The sequence below is a fragment of the Rhinoderma darwinii genome, chromosome 1 (genome assembly GCF_050947455.1).
Source record: "Rhinoderma darwinii isolate aRhiDar2 chromosome 1, aRhiDar2.hap1, whole genome shotgun sequence".
Taxonomy (NCBI): Eukaryota; Metazoa; Chordata; class Amphibia; order Anura; family Rhinodermatidae; genus Rhinoderma; species Rhinoderma darwinii.
This window is the reverse complement of record NC_134687.1, coordinates 27,649,864-27,675,163: the sequence shown is the minus strand read 5'-3', so window position 1 is coordinate 27,675,163 and position 25,300 is coordinate 27,649,864. Positions and strand designations below refer to the sequence as shown.

The 25,300-nt window shown below is 43.0% G+C and overlaps 1 protein-coding gene across 3 annotated transcripts in view; it reads right to left on the bottom strand.

Moving 5' to 3' along the window:
- Positions 1-1,392: 1,392 nt before the first annotated feature.
- Positions 1,393-25,300, bottom strand: part of MAEA (macrophage erythroblast attacher, E3 ubiquitin ligase) — a 64,663-nt gene continuing 40,755 nt past the window's right edge. For 2 of the 3 annotated variants that reach the window (XM_075856800.1, XM_075856782.1), the window contains exons 4-9: positions 18,123-18,245; positions 14,271-14,347; positions 8,550-8,658; positions 5,512-5,645; positions 3,271-3,466; positions 1,393-2,201 (exon numbers count right to left, since the gene is read on the bottom strand). In XM_075856800.1, the coding sequence (XP_075712915.1) occupies positions 2,106-2,201; positions 3,271-3,466; positions 5,512-5,645; positions 8,550-8,658; positions 14,271-14,347; positions 18,123-18,245 (735 nt within the window). In that variant the 3' untranslated portion in view covers positions 1,393-2,105. The remainder of the gene's footprint in view (positions 2,202-3,270; positions 3,467-5,511; positions 5,646-8,549; positions 8,659-14,270; positions 14,348-18,122; positions 18,246-25,300) is intronic. The other variant, XM_075856791.1, reaches the window with a different exon arrangement.

The following is a 25,300-nucleotide window of genomic DNA, read 5'->3' as shown; positions in this document are numbered from 1 at the left end:
CATTACTTACATAGCTGAAACGGTTTGTATTTACCATAGTTTAATGGACATAATTATTGTTAATGATCGCGTGTGTGGTCATCCTCCATTATAGTGAATGGGAATTATGGAAACTGCCAAGAAACTCAACTAGATCTGCACCTTCCATTAACTTAAATGGAGTGTGGCTGGGAAAGGGCATCCCTCTTCCAGGAATGTGCGACTAGGCAACCCATTCTTGGGATCAGTGGAGATCCCGGAGGTTGGACCACCATTGAAGAGACGTCTATGGCATAGCCAATCAAAACCCCTTTGAGCTAGGTTAAGAATTTATCTGTGCTTTCCATACCAGGTGGATATGTTACGGCTCCTATTACTATAATAAAGAAGGAGTAAACAGAGCCTTAAAAAGAAAAAAAATTATATATATTTTCCGGCCCCAAAAAGTGCTCAGAGATGTCCCTTCCCACACACAGGTCAAGATGCATTACTCATCGGGGGGCGAGGGGGGATGAAGATGGGCACAGGAGATGATGGGATTATAATTAAGAACGATTAAAAAAAAATAAAAAAATAATAATTCTTTGCGATGTCTGACATTTAGGGGAGAGCGTACAGCCTCCCTCATTTTCTGACACATTACAAACATATGTAAGAAAATTACCTCCTCAGCTTGTAATATAAAGGGGCTGAGCAGCCAAACCCCATAGGAAATCTGTCAAAATGTTAATTTACATCAACATGTGGGAAGAGGACTGAAGCTGGATTTCCCCTTTATCTTAGGCTCTGTTCACACTGTTTGCAATGTACATTGCAGGCATACATTGAGAAACACTCCTGACGTTTGCCACTACAGCGGCATGCGTCGCCCATAGACTCCCATTATATATAAAAAATAAATAGGAACGCATACAAATTTTTGCAGGATGGCTCTGTATTGACGTGAGTGAATAACTACGCTACTCAATACTCTGACGCATACCACCCCGACGTATGCCAAAAGGACACCCTTTTGGCCTTTGTCAGATCCTACGGATACGTTTAGTGTATGCCTGGAATGTTAATGTCATTTTAACCTATGTAATATAACACCAAAAAAAACATTGGATATTTTAGGTTTTATCATTGCGAACAAAAACAAAAAGTTTTCCCACTTGGTTTCCTTGCATTAATAATATTAAAAAAAAAACGACTCTTAAACACAAAATTTTTTTCTTCAGCCCCTTAATGTGACCCTTGGACATGACTGGACGATCCCAATCTTACAATCCTGGCAAGAAGTGGACAGCAAGTGTTCTAACTTAATGCAGCAATCTACACCAAGCGCAATTAAACCTCGGCACCGCTCCAAACCTACATTAGTTTTCTCCGTGGAACATAAAAAGAAATAAAAACACCATTCTCTTAACGGGATTCAAATTTACAATCTTTTTTTATTAGCTAATGCACACCGACATGCAAAAATAAGCACTAAATACAAATTTCTACAGCACTGGTTCCTAAAGACTAAAATGTTCTTCTACGGTGGATGGAGATGAATCCTGTGCTGCTAAAAACAGAACCGTGGCTTTTCCTGGTGGCTCATGGTTAGCTTCTTAAAAACATAGGTCCCGGGAGTGGTAGAGAGATCCAACACAGGAAGGAAGGACTGTCTTATGGGTTTCCATGTAAGTAAAACATTCTGAAAGCGAAGAATAAGGCAGCAGTACGGATATGATCCCAAGACCTAACACAGAACGAACGCAACCCTTGAAGGCTTTACTACTCGAGGGGTCGTGTAGTAAGAAAGGGCGAAGAATGATATAACCCTTAGCCTGGAGGCTTCAGACGCTTCAGTCTTGAGTTGTGTTACAAAAAAAAAAAACGCTCACAATCAAACGGGTTTATTTTCCTAAAAGTACAAATTTTTTATTTCTGTTTTTGCACTTTTTTGTTGTTGGTGTAACTGGTTACCTATTGTTGTTGCTTGTTTATAATTTTTGGTCGCAATAAAAGAGAATAAATGCAAACACGGAATAGGGCGCACGATGTCCCCATCTGCCAGTTGTGCGCGTGATACTGCTGAATGCTGAATCTCCCCCCTCCGTAAAATCTTCAGCAGCATTTGGGAGGCACATAGATGACTTCTACATAATGTAGACTTTCTCGGCTTGGGAGAAGTTGAAGACTTCTTTGGTTCTTGGGCAAGTCACTTTGTCATCTTGGCGAATAGAAAGAAGAGACTGATGAAAGGGGGAAGAAACAAATAAAATGATCAGTCAGTGTTAAGTCATTAGAAGACATTTATTACAGCTTTTTTTACTTTATGAAAGATACAGATCCTGCTTGCGGAGATGTGGCCGCTGGGGAACCTTTAGGGTATTTCTCTAAGTGAAAATTTAGCAAAATAGCGCTCTACCAGAAGGAAGAAAATGGACTCTCTAATGCCACATAAAGGTGGTACAGAGGGAGAATCAGGACCTTCCGAGAGGCAGTACACATGGCATCTCACCCAGCCAATCAGTACCCTACTCTGCGCTGACGAGGAGCAACAACTCCAAGACAGTGATGTTTACAGATGTCGTCTCCGGTTTGGCTGATAACCCAAGTCATGTTTCAACGCTCTTTGAAAGGGGTTATCCACACATCCAAAAAATAACATTCATTTGCTGAAACCAGACAAGCCCTTTAGTGGGTTGAACGTTAACCGGATAGTTACCTTACGGTAGCACTAGAGAGACTTTTACGAAAGGTTTTCTTCTTTCATGGGATCCCACTCTACGGCCAGTTTTACACAAGCAAAATACAACTACATTTCTGTGCCCGTACTGTGGCCGAAAAGCCCCGACCGGGAGTCTGGTGACCCGAACAAACATCATAGGTCCCTATGATGCTGCTAGTTCGGGTCACCAGACCTGCGGCGGGCCGGGATTTGCGGCCACAGTACGGGCACAGAAATGCACCTGTATTTCGCTTATGTGAAACTGGCCTAAAGGTGTAAAATAAGAAGACAGTGACAGTTAAACTAGTATTTTTTTTAATTTATTTTTTTACAGTGGTAACAGTTGTTATAAGGGGCTCTCTCACCTCACCTACGCCATAAATGCATAATTGGGGGATCCTTACAATTACTAAAATAAAGTGCCGCGTCCCATGGCTCTGATAGACCACATTCGTCAGAAAAACACATGGTCGGGCCCTTTATAGTCTATGGATGGTGGGACCCTCACCAATCATATTTATGTCATGTCCTACTAATAATAAATATCTACTACACTCGTAGACATATAATAAGAGAACTGGAGCACTCACATTGTATCCGTACACATATCCATTAGGCAGCATCATAGGAGGGTTGTTTTCATTCATGACGTCCCCAGAAATCTTACACACAAGTCTGGAGTTGGCACAGTGTGCCATTGGAAGTGGCTGAGCTAGATTATTCAGGGACTTGCTGCACACTGGGCAATCCGGGTTTTTGGAAGTCCCATCCTCTTTGTAGCACTGTCTGTTTGGGATGTGGTTAAGGAGAACCAGAATAACTGGTATTATGACAACATTTATCTAGTTCTGTACCTTCTGCCGGCCCCTCACCCTTTTTTGTCATTTTTCATCTGCCGCATCCCCCACTTTAGTGTACAGACACACACAGCAGATTTTGTTTCGCAAACAGGAATACCAATTAGCCAAAAACCGGTTTATAAAAATAAGTTGTAGGAGATTAGAAAATCTACTTTTCCCAAAACAGCGTCATTCTTGCATCTCAGCCACATTCAAGTAAATGCACCACCGGATGATCCGTTCCTCCTCACTGCCCGACCACGGTAAGGAGAACACTGAATGGAGCAGCAGTAGAGCATGCGCTCAGCTGTTTCCGTCATTCTCATAGACATTGAATGGAGCAGCGAGTGCATGCTCGATCGCTGCTCCATTTAAGCTCCTCCTCACCGTGGTGGGTGCAGTGAGGAGGATTGGAGTGTTCGGGACTCCTGTTCTAGCGATCAGTAAATCAGATCGCTGGATGCGAGTCTTATAAGCTTGCATTGAGAGACTGACTTGCGGTCCACGCAGCAGACGCTGTAGGATTTGGGTGGTCAGAGTAAGAGTCACATGATCAAACGGAGGAAAAAAAAAAAAAGGAGACGACACAATCCATGGAAAGGAGTGGCGCGGTTTAGAAAAAAATAAATAAATCACAGACAACCTGCAGTCACTCTTGTCCCTTCATATTTCATCTTATCTAGGAATCCTTGATCCCCAGAGGTTCCCGGTCTATAGAAATGAGAATTTATTACCATGGGCTGGTCTGTCTGAAACCCCAATATGAACCCACTCCTGCTGAACAAATTAGTACGTTATATATGTGTGTATTCTTGAGGGAGCTATAGATTGCATATGCAGGACCTGTGGATCCAAGTGGTCGCTTCCATAGGAGATGACAAAAACAAGAAAAAAAAAGCAAGAATGCTGCAGGGGACATTTTTTTTTTTTAAATGCATATTCATTGCAAAGATTATTTTATAGGCCTGATTTAAAATAAATAAAATTAATATATTATCAATATTGTATTCATTTAATAGCAGTATTTAGCTTCTGTATTTGGAAGGAATGGGAAAAATAAAACAAAAAAAAGGTCTAATGGAAAGATTTGTACCTCTTGCGTTTTGGACCTACTCCTTGTTTTGTACTGACCAAAATACTGCCATATGAAAGCGGCCCAAGACGAAGAATCTTAATTTTGCTGTTCCAAGGCCCTTTGATAAAATTTCCGAATCTGTGGTGCCCATGCTCAGTAGTAAAGTTCCTCCTCTGAAGATCAGAGGAGATCGTTCACTGCCGGATGTAGGGCCTTTGGTGGGCCAGACGTAAAAGATTCATGAGTGGGCCCCCTACCTCCTGAGTAGATGGGAGCCCTCAGTGATCGGGCTGCACTGAGGACTGTGCTGTAGGGTCCTCTACTTATCTTCCACTCTGTCCAACCGTCTTACCTACTCCTATATCCCCTTCCCTCCTTGACGGCAAATCAATCCACTCAGCTGGTGCTGCGGTCCTCCACCCTCTTAGCCTGGCTTTCTCGGAAAAGCTGAACGCTGCTGTACAGAACTACAGGAAGGAGAACAGCCAGACCGAGTCAGGAGGAGAGAAGAAAGACAACCAATGAAGGTGAAGGACGCAAGGAGTAAGAGGGGACAGACATACAACAATGCCACTCCCCCCCCCCGCTCTCTGGGTGCTCACCCCCAAACCCCCCTTACAAGTTTTTTAACGGAGCAGACTACCAGGCTTATGATACATGAGCCATTTATGAGGGAGACAAAGTCAGAGCCTGAGTCGGACAACGGAAAAATAAGTGGAGACCGATGTTTGGCTTACTGACTCCACAGCCCTGGTAAAAACTCAATGCGAACATGGTCTATAATGTCTATAGTTTCTGCAGAGCATGCAGCACAGACCCAGGGAAATCCAGCTGCAATATCTATGAAAATAAGTTGAAATCCTATGAAGACTTTGTGAGGTTGCATACAACAGGTCTCTGGGGTCTGTAAAGGATACGGTGTTTTGATGGCAGAGAGGCCGGCTTGTAGAGTTATGGTAAAAACAGAGTTATTTCCCAGCTGATGTAGTCTATAGTTGTCATAGCGGAACTGTTGGATAAGCATGCGCCATCGGGCAGGGTCCAGGAGATCCTATAAACAAAAATTAATGTATAGTTATTAAGATGTTTTACCCCATGACAGTCACTACTACCACATCGTATTCTTATAACGACCAAATAATAGTATCCTTATAATGATAAAAACCATGACGGTCATTCTGTGAATAGAAGTGTTTACCATACAAGTCACTATACAGATATATGAAAATTAGTGGGTTCAGCACCGAGCAGTCACTTCAGTTAAAGGTGTTTATCAGTTTAGAAAACCCATAGAAAAACATTTGTTTAGGGTCCTTACCTTTGGCCTGAGTGGAGAACAGTTACAAAGAGTGTCTGTCTCTGGAGGAACTTTCCTGTCCTGCATAACAGACTATTTATTGATTCGAATGGACACGGTGTAATGCTTAATTTGTCCTAGGGTAGCGCTGCAGGGAAATGTAACGGTTACTGCCAAGTTTCCCCACACAAGAGCTGATCGCTGGGGTTTCCAGCAGTAAGACACATTGTAATCAGCTTATCATTAGAAGGGTCCCTTGACAAGCAGGGATTGTCCAAAGCGGAGACCCTCTTTAAGCATTATACAACATCCAGTGAAAGCAATGGGTAGTCTGTGTAATGTATCCGTGTAATGTCACTCTTTGCAGCAGTGCTATGCTCTGACCAATAGGACGGGTCCTGATCACAACCCCCTTCTCCCTTTTTATGAGGCATTTCAAAAAGGGGAGATCTAAAGCAGAAAACCCCATTAGGATCATTCCAAGCAGAGAGGAGACCTTATCAAAGAAACACATCAACTACATGGAGATCAGTTTCTGGTGAGGGGCGGCAGATGACAGTAAATCCTAGGAATAGTCTTACATGATGATTACAGCTTAGCGGAGAGAACCTGTAATTTACCACTATCCCACCTACCGAGTGATCTGCAGGGACTGGATGAAGAGTCAGGAGGTCAAATGCACCTCAGAGAAAACATTTCCTGTGCAATCTGAATTCCTGTCCTAGATCATCACCTTTATGTTGTGAGCATATCCCCAATACAGCCCCCTGTGGTCTCAGCTCTCCCCGGGGAGAATGTGAATTGTTGGGTACGGTTATAGCGCGTTTGCGGGGCACTTGGTTATGTTGATCTTGTGCAGTTTAAAAAATATTGCATTATATCTTTATCTATTTTATTGCACCAGTGTTACATCAAGCTTAGAGGAGAATATCATCCGAAAATCACCATCTAATACAGCTCAAACCCAATACATTCCTCAAATCAGTGATTCTCAATTTCCAGTCCTCAAGAATCCCCAACGGGTCATGTTTTCTGTATGTCCCATGGAGGGAAAATCCGTGACCATTACTGATGGCATTAAATAATTAAATCAATGCGGTATTAAAACCAAAATTCTGAGTGAATATAAAAGGAGTCCCCTGCTCATGACCCTCAACTATTATCCAGAGAGGAAAGTGGGGATATCCCCCGGTCGTGAGAATAGGGGTCCCACATGCCCTATTCCTAATCACTGTCTGGTCTCCGTGAGGAGGAGCTTGAAAAGAGCAGCGGTAGAGCATGCACACGCCGCTCCATTCAAAGACTATGGGACTGACGGAAACAGCAGAGTTCAGCACTCAGCTGTTTCGGTCATTCTCATAAGACAATGAAAGGAGTGGCGGGTGCATGCTCGACCGTCGCTCCATTCAAGCTTCTCCTCACTGTGGGGGGTGCAGAGGAGGATCTGGGGGTTCAGGATCGGCGGTGCCCTTAGCGATCAGAAAATTAACATCAGGGCTATCCCCAAACCTCAGGATAAGTTATAGTTTTGCATAGAGACACTTGATCTAACGGCGGCGCACAACGGAGCCGATAACTTTACAATAACGCCACCGGTAAGAGAATTACTTTTACTTTACAAACGGAGGGAAAGAAAAAAAAAAAAAACATTTCCTGTAGCATTTCGACGATGTACTGTGTGGTTGTCCTAAATCACTGATGTTCACCGAGATAATGATATTCTATTTGTGACAATTTCTGTAAAACTTAATTTCTCATATTTGACGATAAATGACTAATCTACTTGAGTCCGATAGAAAGGAATCTCTACAAAACACAACCAAAGATGTTCAGGTGTTCACCACAGCCGCTTAGTATCATAAATGATTGGAGATCCAATCTGATGTCAACTTCTGAGAGGTCCATGACATAGGAGAAGGCAATCGGGTTGTTCCCAAGCTGTATCCAAACTTATTTTAGATAATAAATAGTTATGAAGACAACCCCTGAGTTCTTGCCTCATTAGGTCATATGAACATCATAGAGGAGGGTCCTCTGTTCAGGACCCCCTCTATCAGCCAGAACTCTAAGAGCTGCCCCTGCTCTGGAGGACACAAGTCGTCCATGTATCATCTAAATGACCACCATTTACTACAGGAAAAATGTGTTATTGGCCGAGGCTCAATCCGCCGAGGCTGTTCACCGGAGGTGCCGGAAGTCGCTCCCAAGGGGTGGTTTGTGAAAAGAAAATCCCTTTAAACACTTAAGACAAGGATGGGCTGCAATGCGGGACTCTGCTAAAGACCAGGGGACATTCATGGCGTGTAGAAGAAAGACGTTTCAGACATCAACATAGGAAAGGGTTCTTTACAGTTAGTGTAGTCAAACGATGGAATGTCCTACCCAAAGTGGTAGTAACGGCAGATACTAGGTCAGCATTTAAAATAAAAGGCCAGGGGATTATTCACTGACAAATAGCATTGTGGGTTATAATTACTCAAGTAAGGAATGATGGGTAATTGATAGAGAAAGGTTGAACTTGATGGACCGGTGTCTTATTTCAACCTAAGTAATCCCATTTTCAGCGGACAGAGGTCTGCGGTCAGTCATTGTGAACGATGGTCAGCCAAAATCGCCGTTTTGGCCGACTTATCTCATTCTAGTCCAGATCGTGCTTACCTTGTAAGGAGAGATGTGCGTGTCTGAAGGAAAGGCCAGCATCCCCATCACTTGTCGCACTTCATCCAACTGACTTCCTTCTGCCTGACTAAAATGTTTTCTTGCATGTCTGGAGGGAAGGAGGTAAGAATTAATAAACCAGAGCTATGAAACCTTTCATTATAAACCACCGGCGACTTCTGTTCAGCAATAAACAGCTTAGAGTTCCGCTGGAGAAGTCAGAAGTACGATGGTAAGAAATATGCGTCACATCTCCAGGACATTCACCTTTCATGACAGAAAAAAACAGCGGCTTGTCAGGATTTGTCATCATCATTATATAAATTTACAGATTCAATTAATACTAGATTGTAAAAGGGTTTTCAGGTTGAGTTCTTTAATACGCAGATACATTGGCTGCCACTAGGGGGCACACACTGAAGCCAGGCGTATACAATTTATTCAATGGGAGCTGAAAGAGGACTATAGGACTCGTCATATTTTCCCTATAGCAGCGCTACAAAACCAAAAGGGGTCGCCTGGTCTACAAAACCCATTTTCAAATGCCCTAATTCTTAGTTAATAGAGGGGAGTTTCTCATTTAGAAACTCCATCAATTATCCAGGACAGAAAATCTCTCTGGAGGGCCCAGCACGTCTGTGCATTGCATGGACAGTGCATTGATCAGCCCGGACACCCTGTGATCATCTTATTTTGGGGGATTCTACTGTAAGGAAAGGAGTCCTAGGCAGAGAACCCTGTTCAGGTAAGTCCACATGTAGTGTTATTGTGGATTTTCGGAATTTGCGGCGTATTACAGTGGATTTGACTTTCAGATATCATCTACACACTGCAGTAAATTTCCATGCAGTAATTGACCTGCAGTGCAGATTTTTTAGTCCACAGCATTTAGTCAATTTCTGCTGCAGAACGTTTGTGTATTTGTTGCAAATTGTCCCCATTGAGAAAGTAAAAACCTGCAACGAATACTAATTGCCGCGTTTTTTTGCTGTGGAAAAGCGGCGAATCCATAGCAAAAATCACAGGTAGGGAAATAAAAAGACCCCATCTCCATTTTCAAATAAAAAAAGAAACAATATATCATACTCCCCTCCTATGGATTTTCAGAGCGCTGCTTCACTGTTCCTCCATCTGATGCTTGTGCTGCCGGCCTCCTGGGATGACGTTTTGTCCCATGTGACCGCTGCAGCCAATCAAAGACTGCAACACCCACATGTGACGAAATGTCATCCCAGATCCAAGAGGGCGACAGCACAGAGACCAGACAGGGGAGCGGGGACATGTCGCTGGGGAGGAGAGTATCATTTTAAATTTTTTTCTCATCTTCTGCACGGCAAATCCGGTTAAAAATCTCCATCAAATTAAACCCATTTTGGTGCGGACTATCGGTCGGAATTCCCTGCAGAATCTGGGCTGGATTATTCACAGCAAATCCAACGCGTGTGAATATACCCATAGGATGGATCTCCTTTCCTTTTATTGTTACAAGCTTTATGTGGAAATGTTCTTCGGACAAAATATTGTGAAAAAATGTAGAGGTCATACATGATTTTTTAGTTTTTAACTCCCAAGCTGCCAATAGATCAGGTGCTGCATTGAATTCAGTGTCAAATTAAGAGGGGACAGGGGAGGAGAGAGAAGGGACTATGTACTTCATTGAAGCCTGGGTGACTCTGTGACTACATGTAAGCTCCATGGTGGCTAAAATGGCTGCTGTAACTCAGTAGTAAGAAGAACAGGTCAGGGGCATAACTGGATGACATAGAAAGAAATCACAGCCCACAGAGAGAACACGAGTTCTCAGTTTTGCTTTTTTGGATGTGCTTAATTTGTTAATGTATTTTTTTAGGCTGCATTAATCACTATCATAACACTCTCCACAGCCTGCGATGGGCGGCTAGGGCTTTTTACTAGAACTTATTTTCCAAATGCACAACATTCACACCAGGATCTAAACTCTGAGCGTCTTTCCCACTTGTAGAATGGTGCTTGTCCATCAAAGGCAGAACAACAAGGTCCATGTTAGCTTTTCTTGAATATCCACCGTGTCTGGCCTTACCCTAACAATATTCCAAACGAGTCTGTAATGCCGGGTTCACACACAGCGTAAAAAATTGACACCCTGAAACCGGTCTAAAAACCTGCACATTTTACACTTTGTATAGCAGCGAATGAAATCTGCGATATTTGCGCTGTATGCCCAGAATCCCATTCATATTGTGCTGTACCAAACCGAAATTCCACAACGGAAATGCAATGTGTGAACATAACCTACCTCCGCAAACAATTAGTTGTTAGCCAACGACCTAGTCGGCAAAAATCTGGAAAGACTGCATATCGATTCTTCATACCTATAGCACTCCTTCCCTTAACTATACCGCCACCACCGTCTTAAACCCATTTCTCCGTTTGGAAGCTCCTGAATCAAACAATCCTGTAGAGAATCCCAGTAAGGACCTGGCAGAGAAAACGGGTCCATCTCCTCCTACTCTCCCGATCTTATGAGAACTGACAAAGGGTGGGGGCTTGCTTGGTCTACATTGCAAAAAGATCACGGAGGATGGTTGCCAACCATCCGTAAATTCCTTGGCGGTCTGTTGAAATGTAGACTTTTACCAATGTCTGTAAAAATAGAAACCCATAGGATATACATGGACTTTCTTCTTGATTCATTATGGTTTTCTCATTTGTCCATAAAAAATGTTGGTTTTCCCTGATTTTTGGATAAGTTGAAGGGTGAAAAAAATAAAATAAAAGAAAACCCCTTCTCAAAGTTAAGACAGTGGAAGCTCCTTCCGTTTGCCTAATCTTTACAAGCACCAGCACTGCAGGGAGGAATATGGATGCGGTCAGCGACACATATAGAAGACTTGCATTTGGAAAGAAAAACGGGACAGACCAGAATTGAAGAAGGAGAAAAATATCACGATAGGTGTTGCGAACTTATTACCATCAATATTAATCAATCCGGAGGCAGTAAATACCCTACAAAGCCCTTATGGATATTTCTCAAAAAACGTAGTCGCAGAAGAGGAGAATACCGAGCTGTACCAATATATCAGGTCAGTTTACTCACAGAACATTTTAAAATAAAACAGGGACCGAGGTCTCTTAGGATATTACGATGCCCTCAATTCCAGTTTCTGTACTAGAATAAGCCTCAGTTCTTGTTTATCATAATAATAATAATACAAAATATCTTCGTTACTTATTTGGGAGCTCTAAAAGCAAAATGGACTTAAAAAAATGTGCATGTCATTCTAAAAAACTCTTGACATGTAATAGATTGGTGGGGGTCGGGGCGCTGAGACCTTCACTGATCGGTAGAATGAAGCTTGGCTACGATACTTTCTATAGCCCGTACATGGTTCTCCTTGGAGAGAGCCAAAAAGGTCTACTATAGCCGAAGGGGCACAGTGTAAAACAGAGCAATTCTGCATCTTAATTGTAACAATTGTGGGGGTCTCCGCACCCCACAACCTTGGTCCCCATGGTGGACATATCACATCGGCCCGGTAGGCAAAGGGGTCATCACCTTTACAGTAAAATAAAAAAAAGTGCCTCCTACGGTCTACCCGATTGCATTTAATGATCCCTAGAACTCGAAATAAGTGGATTGCAACCCACCAAAAATAATGGGACGACTGGTGATGGATTTGATAGAGGGCCAAGACAGTAACACTCTGTACGGTAACAACGAGTGTTCTTAAACAGGAGGCCTCATCTGCCCATGGTCACTGGGAAAGCGGTTTCAAAATATAAAAAGGATCCTTGAGAATCTCAGGAAAAGAACATGAACATTTTAAGAACCTGAAATGTAGCCTTGGCTTCTTCTGCCGCATTTTTTGTAAGAAATAGCTGAAGAGTGCTATCAAGTTCAAGCGCATATACTATAAATTGCAATTTGATGTTACTTAACGTTTGCAGTCATTTGGGCTCATGGCTGTATGCTTTCAAATAAGCTTTTTATAGTCATCCCTCAAAGTGCTACTTAGCAGGCACATATCATATGTAAAGCTGCCTCATGCCGGAATTGGGTTATTAAATAAAAATACATTTCGGATTTTAAGACTGGTATCAATTGTGTGTTAAAAGCCTGGACGTCGCCTGTGAGACACCTCAGCAGGACACGACCAAAGCTTTCAAATATTTTTAAAGCTCCAGCTGTGTCCAAACAAATATCAGCCGCGCTTAAAGCCCGTGGATAATCAGACCGGACTCAAGAATGTGACAACTGACCTAGTTACAATTATCTGGACATAATGGAGCGAACTCTCCGAGTCGAGACATTTACAACAATGCTGTGACGTCATGACAGATTCCAAAATCCTGCCGATACACACAAGAGGAGAGTCTACAAACTACTGACCAGCTTTTTAAACGCTCTTCGGCTACCTGCACACGGCCGTAGCCGTAATCCGGGTCCGCGATTACAGCTATGGACGGCCGCGGACAGACACCCGCATTTGCGGGCCATGCTCCCATTATAGAGCGTGGCGTCTTGAAGCATTGGAGTCTACACGAATAACCTTGTCATAGAAAGTCATGGCAGATCGCTAGGATATGATCAATGGAGGTCCAACTGCCAGGACGCCCACCGATCTTAGGAGCGCTGCAGCTCCATAACGTTTTTTACTTTACACAGCAGCACTCCCGGCCGACTACTTGAATGGGGCAATGTTGCAGTCATATGCAGAGTCGTAGTCCGGGAGCGCCATTGTGAAGTAATATACAGGATTCTCAGGATCATTGGGGGTCCCAAAGGTTGAAACCCCACAAATCACTTTGTGATGGGAACACTTCAGGAAAAACTGATAAACTGTTATACCCAGTGGAGGGCCTGAAGACTTCTATCTTTCACCGCCCCCTGAGGCCCTGCGATAGCACTAAAAAAGTGCATCAGTTTGTGCTGGAGTGTTCCTTTAATTTAACACAAACTCCAGCCTGCACAAGACCGGCAATCCAATAGAGAACAGGAACACGATGACTCCCGCAAAGGATTACTGCTTGTCCTGCAGGTACCATACACACTTTATAATCTGCAGGAATGCATTAAGCAGATCGTAAACTTAAAACAAAAAGGTGATAAAGCCCCCTAAAGCCCAACTCCACTCCACAGCCGTACACCAAAGATATCATGAACGCACAAACGTCGGCAAATGGCTGCATCGTTTCGTTCTAATAAACAGTCTTATCGTATTTCATCGGTCGCACTCTATATGGTTTCCTAGCAAAGTAGTCAACCTCCTTCTTTGGAAGCTCATTGTGTAGGGACTTGATATTCTAATATTGCACTGTTATGAATGGCTTTACTGCATACGGTCTACAAGAGGACCCTTCCACTGACCACCAGGAGTGAAGAGAACATCGGGCCACATTTATCAACACTTTTTTTTAGACCCTATTCACAACGTTTTTTGTTCATGATTGGCATGTACGTCGGGAAAGCTCCCAATGTATATGATAAATGTGTCCATAGAGCTCTATCGTCAGGCCACATGTATCAGAGATAGGATACAATATATTCACTGGATTTATTACATTTACTACGAGGACAGTGTTTTCCAGGCCTGGGAACGGCATTGACGAGATGATAATTATCCCTGCATTTCACCACATGGTCCATTAAGGCCTAGTATCTCGTTTACCATATATCTCCCCCCCCCCCCCCCAATAAAACTCTTTCCAGCACTTTCCAGATGTGAGGACGACAGTTCTTACCTAACAGCATCCAGTCTTTTGTTTTGTCGAATTAGTTCAATGAACTCCTGGATCCTCAGGCTGAATTCCAGGCAGCTCTGGAGAAGGAAGACAAAGTGAGAAATTACTTATAAAGTTCAAACCAGTTCAGGAAAACTTTCCTTCCACACTCAAGACATCATTAGTTATCACTAGCACTTGGTGACTAGACTGCAAACCAATGATAAGCCACGATCCATGAGAGGTCATTAACCTCAAGAAATATGCACAACATGGAGAAACGAGATAGACCTTCAATCTTGCCTGTAGGACTGAGTAGAAGACAGTGAAGTCATCACTCAACTCCCTTCCAGTGGGCACCAGAAATCCATATGTGTAGCAGCCAACTTCTAATAACTGAAGGCGTCCATGATCAGATGCCCCACCGACACTGTCCATCCTGTCCCTAAACATCGCTCATCTGAAGTGTTTGTAATCTCCCCCTATGAGACCAGATTGTCAGACCAATCTGTGCATCAAGGCATAAAATTAAGACTTCTATGACCAATATGGGACCAAAGGGTAGCATGGAGTCAAAACCTCATTATAAATACGCCATCTGACCTAAAGAATGTGAGCCATCACCCCTATATGACCTGGTTGGACATACCATTCCAAAACCATGGGTGTTAATACGAAGTTTGGAACTTTAATTTATAGCTGTAACAGTCTCCACTCTTCTTCTTACAAGATTTTAGAGTGCCCGTAGGAATTTGTGCCCATAAATCCAGAAGATCGTTTGTCAGGTCTGACTCACAATAGACGTATCAATTCGTCCCAAAGGCGTTGGATGGGGTTAGGATCAGTTCCTCCACAACCAAACACCTCACACCATGTCTTCATGGAAATCGCTGTGTGTACAGGGGCGCAGTCATACCGTGACAAGAAAGTGCCGATCCCCAAACAGTTACCACAAAGTGCATACAAAGACATTTTACACAATTGTAGCTTTCACTGGAAATTTTGGACCAAAATCTGATAAGTCACAGACCATTATCCCCCCAGACACTAAATGTTACAGTAATCACTATGTATTGCTGTAGGTAGCGTTCTCCCGGCATCCGCCAAACCCAGATTTCGCCATCAGATAGTGAGACGTGATTCATCACTCCAGAGAATACGCTGCTCCAGAGTCCAGTGTCGGCGGCTTTACACCACTCCAGAAAACTGTATCATATGAATATTTTTTATTTTTTTATTTTATTTTTGACATATAAGTCCTAATCAGTAAATGTGGTGGCATCTGGAAGTTTCCTTTAAATGGGAAATACGGTAAAATAACAGCAAGAGACACTATGAGGCACTATGATCCTGTCATGTAGAATACCGGATGCGGTTCTGTATGACTGTAGATGTGAAGCCATGACATGCTCGTAGCACGCGTCTTTGGGATTTATGTTTTTAATTATGGTTTTTTTTATAGTACATTATTCATTTTTTATTTTTTGACGTTGTTCCCCTTAAAGTGACCCAATGAGACCTCACCCATTAATGCCTACCCTAGTCTATTTTCTTATCTTTCTAACTTTATTATGCATAGCCAAAATTTGACATGTGTGAGCCCAAGAAGGTTGAGGACACCGGTTCAGAGCCTCTTCAGAAACTAAAGAAAATTGCCAAATGTGCTCAAGAAAGACGAAAAACTAAACCCTGCAGAACGGACAGACAACTTTATCTGCGTCTTCTCCCCAGAACGCAGACAACATGACAATAGGACCCTGAAGAGAAATGTACTGTGAAGCCTTCTCCAGCCGCCTACCATCATAATGTATTAATTACTGTACACCGCAGTCCTGTAGTGTGTGGATCCGGCCTAATGAGCTAGAAAAGAAGTTTAATTCCACTTTAAACTCGTTTTGCTCAGGGAGAGTTTAATCCATTCCAGATCATAACGGGTTCTGCCAAGTGTGACGAAGGATGCAGCGAGGGTGACAGAGCAGAGCGCACGGGACACACATCAGATGAAGGATGTTAAAGAACATTTCCCCCAGAAATGTAAACCAAAGTCGAGGATTTGTCCTTTTCTGTCAAATTATTACAAGTTGTATAAATATATTCCTGTCCTGAGAAAGCTGGGCGACAGTAAAAATGGCCACCATTACCAAGCCCCCAGCCCAATCCCAGGGCCAGTTACCAAACTCTTCCAGACTGAATTGCAAATCTGGCTAGTCATACAGGGATATTTTCCAGCTCCTATTATGCTGCATTACTAGGTAAGCTTTGCCATTTCCGGGTCTTGGAAAGCTAGGTAAATCCTGGGTCATCTTTTTGCAAAGCCTAATAAGAGTTATTATATTTTCCATTACTATTTTCACACAGGGGGCGCTCTCTTTACGGAGGTAAAAACTCCAGGTTATTTTTTTTTTGTACAAAAAAGAGGAGTCGCAGCTGCAACCACATGGAGCTTCTCCACCAATTCCTGTATAGGTTCAGATAGCACCAGATACTGGGTGGAAGTGGTTTTGCACGGATAGGGGCCCAACCCAAATGAGGAGTATAAAAGAAAGTATCCGGAACACCAATTTGAAAAAAGGTAATTTCTTTGTTTTTTGTTTTTAATGCCAGTGGCGCGCCATTACAAAGCGGCAAGCCGCTATTAACACAACATGCGCTCGTCTAAGCAGAACTCCCAGCATGGCTCAGTGCCTGAAGAAGGTCATATTGACCGAAACGTTGCACTCCGCCACTGGAATTAAAAACAAAATAAAGAAATTACCTTTTTCAAATTGGTGTGCCGGATACTTTCTCCACCAATTCCTTCGGTAGGCACTGTTTTTATAATACAGAACAAGGTTTTTGAACATTGCCAGAACTACCTTTCGAGGTGCCGTTCATCAGGTGCATCATTTATGATCGGCATCTTGTAGATGCTCTTTATTATAGGAGTCTGTCTGGTGACAGATTCCATTTAAAGTCAATCACCCTGGCTGGCAGAGAACAAAGTTCATAACCCGCATACATCAATATTACATGACCCCCCACCTGACCTATATGTACCATCTAGATCATGCTGCTTGCAGTATGTTGTACGTGAAGGGTGGCAGAGTTTGGAGCCGAATAATTACATTAAAGGGTTATTTCCGTCAAAGACATTTATGGCAGATCCACATTCCCTGCCTGGATGCTGTAGCCACCTCAACAGGCGGGACGGGAGTTCTCCAAATAGTTGAAGCTCCCAGAACTAGGACCCGCATCTATCAGACATTTATGGCATATCCCGTGGATATGCCATAAAGGTCTTAGATGGGAATATCCCTTTAAATCAATTTCACACTTTTCCCAGTAAAATGAAAATCTGTAGCAGTGACATTTTGTGTTAAGTGCCTCACGCAATATACGCTGATCTGATGAGTCATCTCGGCTTGATCCTCACTGCGGGATATTGAAAATTTCCATTTGCAAAACCCCACTTAGTTTTGCAGCTTAGTATTTGCCACAGTTTGCACTCACAGGTTATGTATAGAAGAGGCCGCTTATGGCTTGTTCCATGCATTTCCTCAAGTCGTGATGGTCCGCAGCACAGGTATTACAAGTAAGAATGGGGCCTTAGAGCAAAAGGCCCCACTCCACCATGACAACCAAATGGTCTTCACCCCGAATAGGCCTCCCAATGATCTGACGTATTGATACCAAACACCTGCCCCCGCCATCGCAAACTCTATTTCTCTCCCGCTTTTCAATGGTGGTAATATGGTATCTGGCCCTCATCTCAGAGGCTCCTTTAACATAGTTATACCCATAGGAGTTACACCCTTGATCCAAAGTCCAAGCCTCTGACAACCCTTGTGGTCTATACACAGCCCTTTATAGTAAATGAACCGTGACATACTGTACCTTCATTTTCCTAAGTCTAGACTTGTTATCATGGCACCAGGCCAGGCAGGTCATGGTTTCTTGTCTTTCCAGGGATTCCTCCACTTCTTTTGCAGTCAGGAACATTTCTATATTTACTAGGTCCTACAACATGGATAGTAAATGTCGTCATTATTTTAATACACTGCATAATTCATTCATCATTACTAATAAGTGGGTTTGACCAGGTCAGCCACACCCATTGCTAACAGAAACATAAAATCCAGCACACAGCCCAGCAATCTACATAGACAACCTTTAACAGTAGAAAGTGTAGTATTAAGGGGCTCAGTGACTTTGACAGTCATATGTTGCTTTAATTCCTGCCCTGTCAACTCTAATGTAAAAGGCTCAGTTCACACTTACACAAAAGGTAGTTCAGTTAGGGATTGAATCAGGCTTTCCGATATTTTTGACCACGTGTCACGCAGTGTGCAGCACTATTCTTGCAGTTAAAAACACCGGAACCCCTATAAAGTCAATAGGGTCCATCTAAAAATAGATTCAGGACTACTGTCCAATTTCGGTTTATCCTACGCCATCAGTATCCTTTGATTCGTAGTTTGGACAAGACCACTAGAGGTTTTGTAAATAGCGACGCAACGTCCCCCAGGGGCTATTAGATGTTGCAGGAATTCGGGCCTGTGTCCCAGGAACTACCTCTTCTCTTTGAGCCACTGGTGCGGTGGACAGCTCCAGTGTTGGATTCAAGGTTTCGTTTCTCTCAATTCCTGACTCTATGGATTCCTTGCCTTGATTGAATTCACCATTGTGGCTCTGATATAATCCTGGATCTTGCAGTATCTGGTTGCCAGACTATTGAGCTTCGGGCTTGTGGTCTACTTCCTCTCTGCCTCACACTACTACCAATTGCTGTTTATCAGTTTACTGAACATGGACTGTTTCCTGACCACGTCTCTGCCTTACATTACTATTTATTGCCGTTTATCTGTGCGCCGAACCTGGACTGTTTTCTGACCATGTCTCTGCCTTATGTTACTGCCTATTGCGCTTGATCTGTGTACCAAACCTGGAATGTCACTTAACTACTCTTGTGGTTTGCACCCTCCAGCCCGATCGTTTCAGCCACTGGACTCCGAATTCGCCACAATATTTGAAAGATGTTTTACATCACTTCAGACAAAAAATAACTAATTGTGGCCTGTTAACACTGGACCAACACATCAGAGGAAGAATTCAGATGGTAAAATATATTAAAGATTTTTTATTTTTTTTAAACACCCTGAACCCCAAACACCTTGGCTGCTTTCTTATGGGATTAATGCTCAAGGATGATAATGAAAGCTATCCATATACTTTTAGTCATGTAGTTTATAATATACATATTGTAAAAGGCTCAGGGGAGTTTGTGCTAGAAAATCCACTTTTTCCTGAATGTGTAAAATCCCGTATGTGCATCTGCCAGTTAGGATGTTTTGCCAAAGAATAGGCACGGTGATGGCTGGCAATGCCCAGGAGAGCCTCTAAAGGTCACCACATATCTGTGGTCACATTCCTCCAGTAGATTTACCAATACTCCTTAAATGGGAATAGGATATAAAGAAAAAAAAATAACCTGAGAGGTAATCATTTTCTCGTTATTTCCTTGATTTTATTGCAGCTTTTATGCCGGTCCTAGACACGGAACAATTTCCCAGTTCTAAGCGATGGTTTGCTTTTCTCCTGCTAGTTCGAAGACCATTGTAAAACACTAGAGCAACGTATCCATGCAGGGCTGGTTTTACTGCAATGTGAACAGTCCTTCGATCTATAGTATTGCTGCAGCTCCAATCAAAAATCTGGAAAAGGTAAAAAATTCCTCAGAAATGGAATTCCATACCAAAAATGTCACCACTTACCAGTAAATTTAGTGGGTTCATTGGGGAGGAGGAACAAAATACTAATAGAAAATGGCACCATGTCAGGAACCAGGTTTAATAGTCCTTTTATGTTAGAAGTAAAATACAAAGCTCCAATGCAGCAACTTGGGGGTACCGGGTGGGTAACAGCCCACAGGTGAGTTTGGGACCCTTATCTGCCAGGGCACCAAACAGTACCACCTGTGCTGCCCGAATGTTTATTTCCTATACATTGTAAAGGCTTGGTGCTCCCTGTATTTGCGGTTACAGTATGGTTTCTACATTGTAGCAATTAGGAGTGGAAAATGGTAACAGTAAACTCCACGATTTGTAATTTTTTACTGCAATTTTTCTTTAAACTACAATGCTGTGATGTTTCATTTAGCAAAGACACAAGGAAGAACATTGTAGGGGTGATCTTCTGAGATTAATAGCAGCCCACCTCCAAGAAAAATGAAGTCAATATAAAGAACAGCTGTTAAAACGGAAGAAAATGTCTACAGACAGGAAATATCACGCCACTTACTCGGGTTTGGCAAAGATCTCAAATTCCGTAATGGGAAAAAGAAAAACTGCAAAGCTACAGCAACAACCCATAATAAACAGGGGAGTCATTGTAGATTCTGCACGGCTTCTAAACTTGTCAAAAATCAAGTGCTGAGCACACGAGACCCTGTGGTGGTGAAGACAATGGGCAACAAAAGCTCCGGAAATCACAACAATCAAAAATATCCTCATTCTAGACCAGGGATGGACAACATTTTCAGGTCTGAGGGATCAAATTCTCCAACTGTTGTACTGGAAGGATTGCTTAACCCATTAACAAACAGGTTTTTGCCCCAACTTTTTGTTATTTTTTTCATTTAAAAATATTTTTTACACCTTTTTTTCATGACAAAAGGTATTTCTCAGCTTTATTAGCGGTAACTTGTGTAAAGTGCAAAGAAATATGACCTTTTTGGAACTTCTTTTTTAACTTCAAAAATCCACTGTCAAATTATGAAAATGAGTTTCTCATTTTGTTGGTTTTTGTTTTTTCACTTGCCGTAAAGTGGTGGTCTCATTAAGAAAACCCCTCTTTCTAGGCCATATTTGGGCACACGGACATCATTGAACTCTCGATACGGCACACCTGACTGTCCATGTATTTCATGGTTGGCACGCAAGGCAGGCTGCAGCTTCCCCCTGACAAGAAAACCTATTTCTGGTGGTTTCTGATGCTGGAGCTGTGGCAATCAGCTGATCGTTAGACGGTCTTCAAAATAAACGGGGTTGTCTTAGGGAGACCTCTAGAAATTAGTTGGTCTTCTTTAGTCTAATACCGGCCTAATATTGTCGTGCCACTGAAAAAGCTCTGACTTGTCGAGCCATGGACTCCACAAGATCTCTGAAGGCTTCTTGTGGTATCGGACACCGAGAAGTTAGCAGCATATCCTTTAAAGCGAAGCGGTCAACATTGAAAATGCAGAACAATCTGTGGGCGCGTGCTAGCTATAGACTCAGTATAACTTGTAATTTATTAATTTAAACTGCTGCTCATTCGGAGCTTAGGAGTCCAGTGGGCGGTCATAATCACTGATTGACAGCTATCTCTGCATTTACAGGGAAGGCTGTCAATCACTGAAGAACGGCCCACTACATGTCTAAGGCCAGAATGAGCATTGATTTAAAAAGGAATCACTTCAATAGGACCGGAACTGCAGTCCCAGGAACAGACACTAAAAAGGTGTACGGCGCTGAGCCTGTAAACGGGCTGTGACGACAAACAATCACGGAAAAAATATATATATTTGTATTATTTATTTTGTGTGGTATACACATGAGGTCCTCTTTGGGATATTCAAACTATGTGATATAAAATAAGAATTATTTTTTTTTATTGCTGCAGGTTTTTAATGTACCTGGGGCATCCATGGGAGCTCTAGTAAGTCTGACTACCATGCAGAGGGCAAACCGGGATCGTGTCCCATACGATAGATGCATTACTGCCGCCTCTATTCTCTAAGTAGCACTCACCGCTACTACAACAGTAAACTGTAACGACGCTCTATAGTCGGTCAGCGATTCATTTCTGGGAGGTTCACAGCAGAAGGAGCAGTCACAACATAAACTTACGGGATTGTTTCTTAAAAGGTGCATCTACCGTGCAATAAATCACATGGAGCATTTTCCGAATATACTTCTGTAGTACAGAACACCATTTCTCTGTTCCATCCTCCACATATAAAACGCGACGCACGGACCTATGTTAGTCTATGGGCCTGTGCAGACAGTCCGTGATTTTTGCGCAGCGTTGGTCCGCTGCGTAAAACTCACGACATGTCCTATATTTCTGCGTTTTTCGCGCATCACGCACCCATTGAAGTCAATGGGTGCGTGAAAATCACGCGCACCACACGGAAGCACTTCGGTGTGACGCGCGTGTTTCGCGCAACAGCTGTAAAAAGTATGAACGAAAATAGAAAAGCACCACAAGCTTTACAAACATAGTATCAGGATGGCGGCTGCTCGAAAAGCACGCAGCCACGCATCGTACTCTGCTGCCACACGGAGCGGTCAAGTGCCTTTTGCGCGCGCAAAACGCACACGTTCGTGTAAATCCGCCCTTACTGGTGCATCTTTTCAAATGAGTTTTTATTAAAAAAAAAATAAAAAAATGCGCATTTTTGGAGATACAGCTGCTTTGTATCCTGTATACAGAGCAGCTGTATCGTTCACAAAGACCTGAATCCGTCAGATCCGCGGAACTAACGGGTTCAGTGTCAGCGGGTCCTGATTTTTACATATAATCACTTTCAAAGGTTTGCTATAGCCTTTAAAAAGGTGCATACGAAATACCATAAAAAAACAAACCCGTAGTGTGGGATCTCAGATGACCAATAGACATTAGTATGATCACTAGCGAGCCCAGCCTTAAAGTGAATAGCCCTCCTTGTCCACCATTTTCAGCCACACAATAGGCAGAATACAGGTAGCCATAGACAGAGGTCTGTATTCTGCTTACAGCCGAGCAGGTGCACTTGCAAGGAACTAGATTTCCCCGCAGCGGACCGGTTCTACTTGTCAGATCACTCCTGCGCAAAAATGGTACAATAGAAATAAATAATTTTATAGTATTGACTTAATGCAATAGTCTATATGTGTGGGTTGGGCCTTTGGCCTGAACATCAGTTTAGCAAAAACAATATGGCTGCCCGCAAACCACCTTGGAGAAATCCGGATGTACAGATGATTGAAGGAGTTTTTCAAATGCATTAAATGCTGCCAGCTGACGGGTTCAGTGTTTCTTGAATCTCCGCTGTAGGGAAGCGCGGCGGCGTCTTGAAGGAAGCGATGAACCTGATTTATTCTGAATTGGCATCCACAGAGATTATTTGGAGCTGCATAAATATGTCATGCTGTGACAGTTCATTCTTCCAGGGAAGGGGAGAAAAGCCCCTCTGTGGGGAGCTGCACAATTCAATGTACTGCAAACACAATAATCCGGGCCGGAGAATGTTTGTATGAACATAAAAATGAGCTTGTTCCAGGACATTTAAAGTGGATGCATTTCCGACGGCACAGGACTGAAAACCGTACAATTGAAACATTCAGCGTATCAGAGTTATCCGGAACAGCCCCGGGGTGAACAAAGACGCAACGCAGAATTATTAGAAGTTCTGAACATGGTAAATGGCCATAGCAGTGTAATGCCCCAAAACACTCAGTAAATATCACATTGGCGCAGGCGATTAGTATTGGTGGTCTCCGATAAATCAGACATTGTTAAACTAACGTAGTATTTTTAGGTTCAAAGGGGTATCCCAAACAGTGAGAGTGGTGGGGGTCTGGTTACGGAGAGCCTAAGCGATACTGAAACCATAATGGGGTTTTATTCCCCATTCTTAGTTGAGAGGTAGCGAAGTACAGGTACAGAAAAGAACCAATAGCATGTATATGTCATGTCTACTTTCCCAGTAACGCCTCTTTAAAGGAGTTGTCCCAAGATCGACATTCATCACCTATCCACAGGATAAAAGATAAATGTCTGACAGCTGGTACCCCCACCAATCACTAAAACAGGGGTTCCAAACCCTCCCTGCTCCTCATCACTGCACGACCGCAGTGAGGAGAACTTTGAATGGAGCAGCAGGGTCGAGAATGCGTGGCGCCGATCTATTCAAAGTCTATCGGACGGACAGAGGTAGAGTACAGTACATCGCCCGCCTCTTTTTGTCATACCCCATAAACGTTGCTCGACCGCTGCTCCATCCAAGTTCCTCCTCACTTGGGGGGGGGGGGTGCAGTTGAGGAATGGGGGGTTTGGGACACCTGTTCTAGTGATCGGTGGGATTCCCCAGTGACTTATCCTGTGGCTAGGTAAGAAATGTTAATATTGGGACAACCCCTTTAAGGGTAACTCCACTCCAATAAACTATAGATAGTTTAATTAGTATGACATACCTCTGCAAAATCTATGTTTATTCCTCTGCAAGGAAATCTCCAGGAGTGATTTCCGCTGACTAAGGTACCTCAGTAATCCTTTAACTCCCGGCCTGGGTGACCACACGATCACTAGATAAAGCTACATACATACAAAAGTGGTCACAGGACATTGTATCAGCTTTACAATAGACTGCCTCTCTACGTTACATAAGCTTTTTTAGGTTTTCGCCGACTCGGTCATCAGAAAACATTAGAAGATTATGTGCTTCAGGGTGAGAATATACAAAATGAAGAGGTAAAACACGCAGAAACAAGAGAGCGTTGTGTGTTATAGGTGTATTGAGAAGTATTATCTGGCATTTAGAATGCCCCCCCCCCCCTTATTTACTTTCAGGACCCCCCCCCCCCCCCAATTTTTTTAGATCACTTGATGTCTGCTCTCTGCAGGAACATGGGACTGAACGTTTCTTGCTTCGTCACAGGGTCTAGACACACTGATTCTACTGGGTCTAACAATATTACAAGGATAATGCATGACATTTATTTCCACGGCACTGCGAAATGCACCAAGGTCCGTATGACAACAGCAGGCAGGTATTGCAGATTGAAAAGGATTCCCCCTCAATTCAAAAACTTGGGATTCCAGGGACAGCTGTACGGTGGGATGTCCCCTCTTTACATGGTGTACGGTCATACAGGGTACAGATAAACATACAGCGCCTAATTAAATGTGCCATACAGTACGGTACCCAAATAGTGCCATAGGTTGGCTAAATAACACTCCAAGAGTTACCTAAATGACAAACTCGATTAAAGGAGCTGCCCCATGATCAATATTTATCACCCATCCACAGGATAGGGGATAAATATCTGATT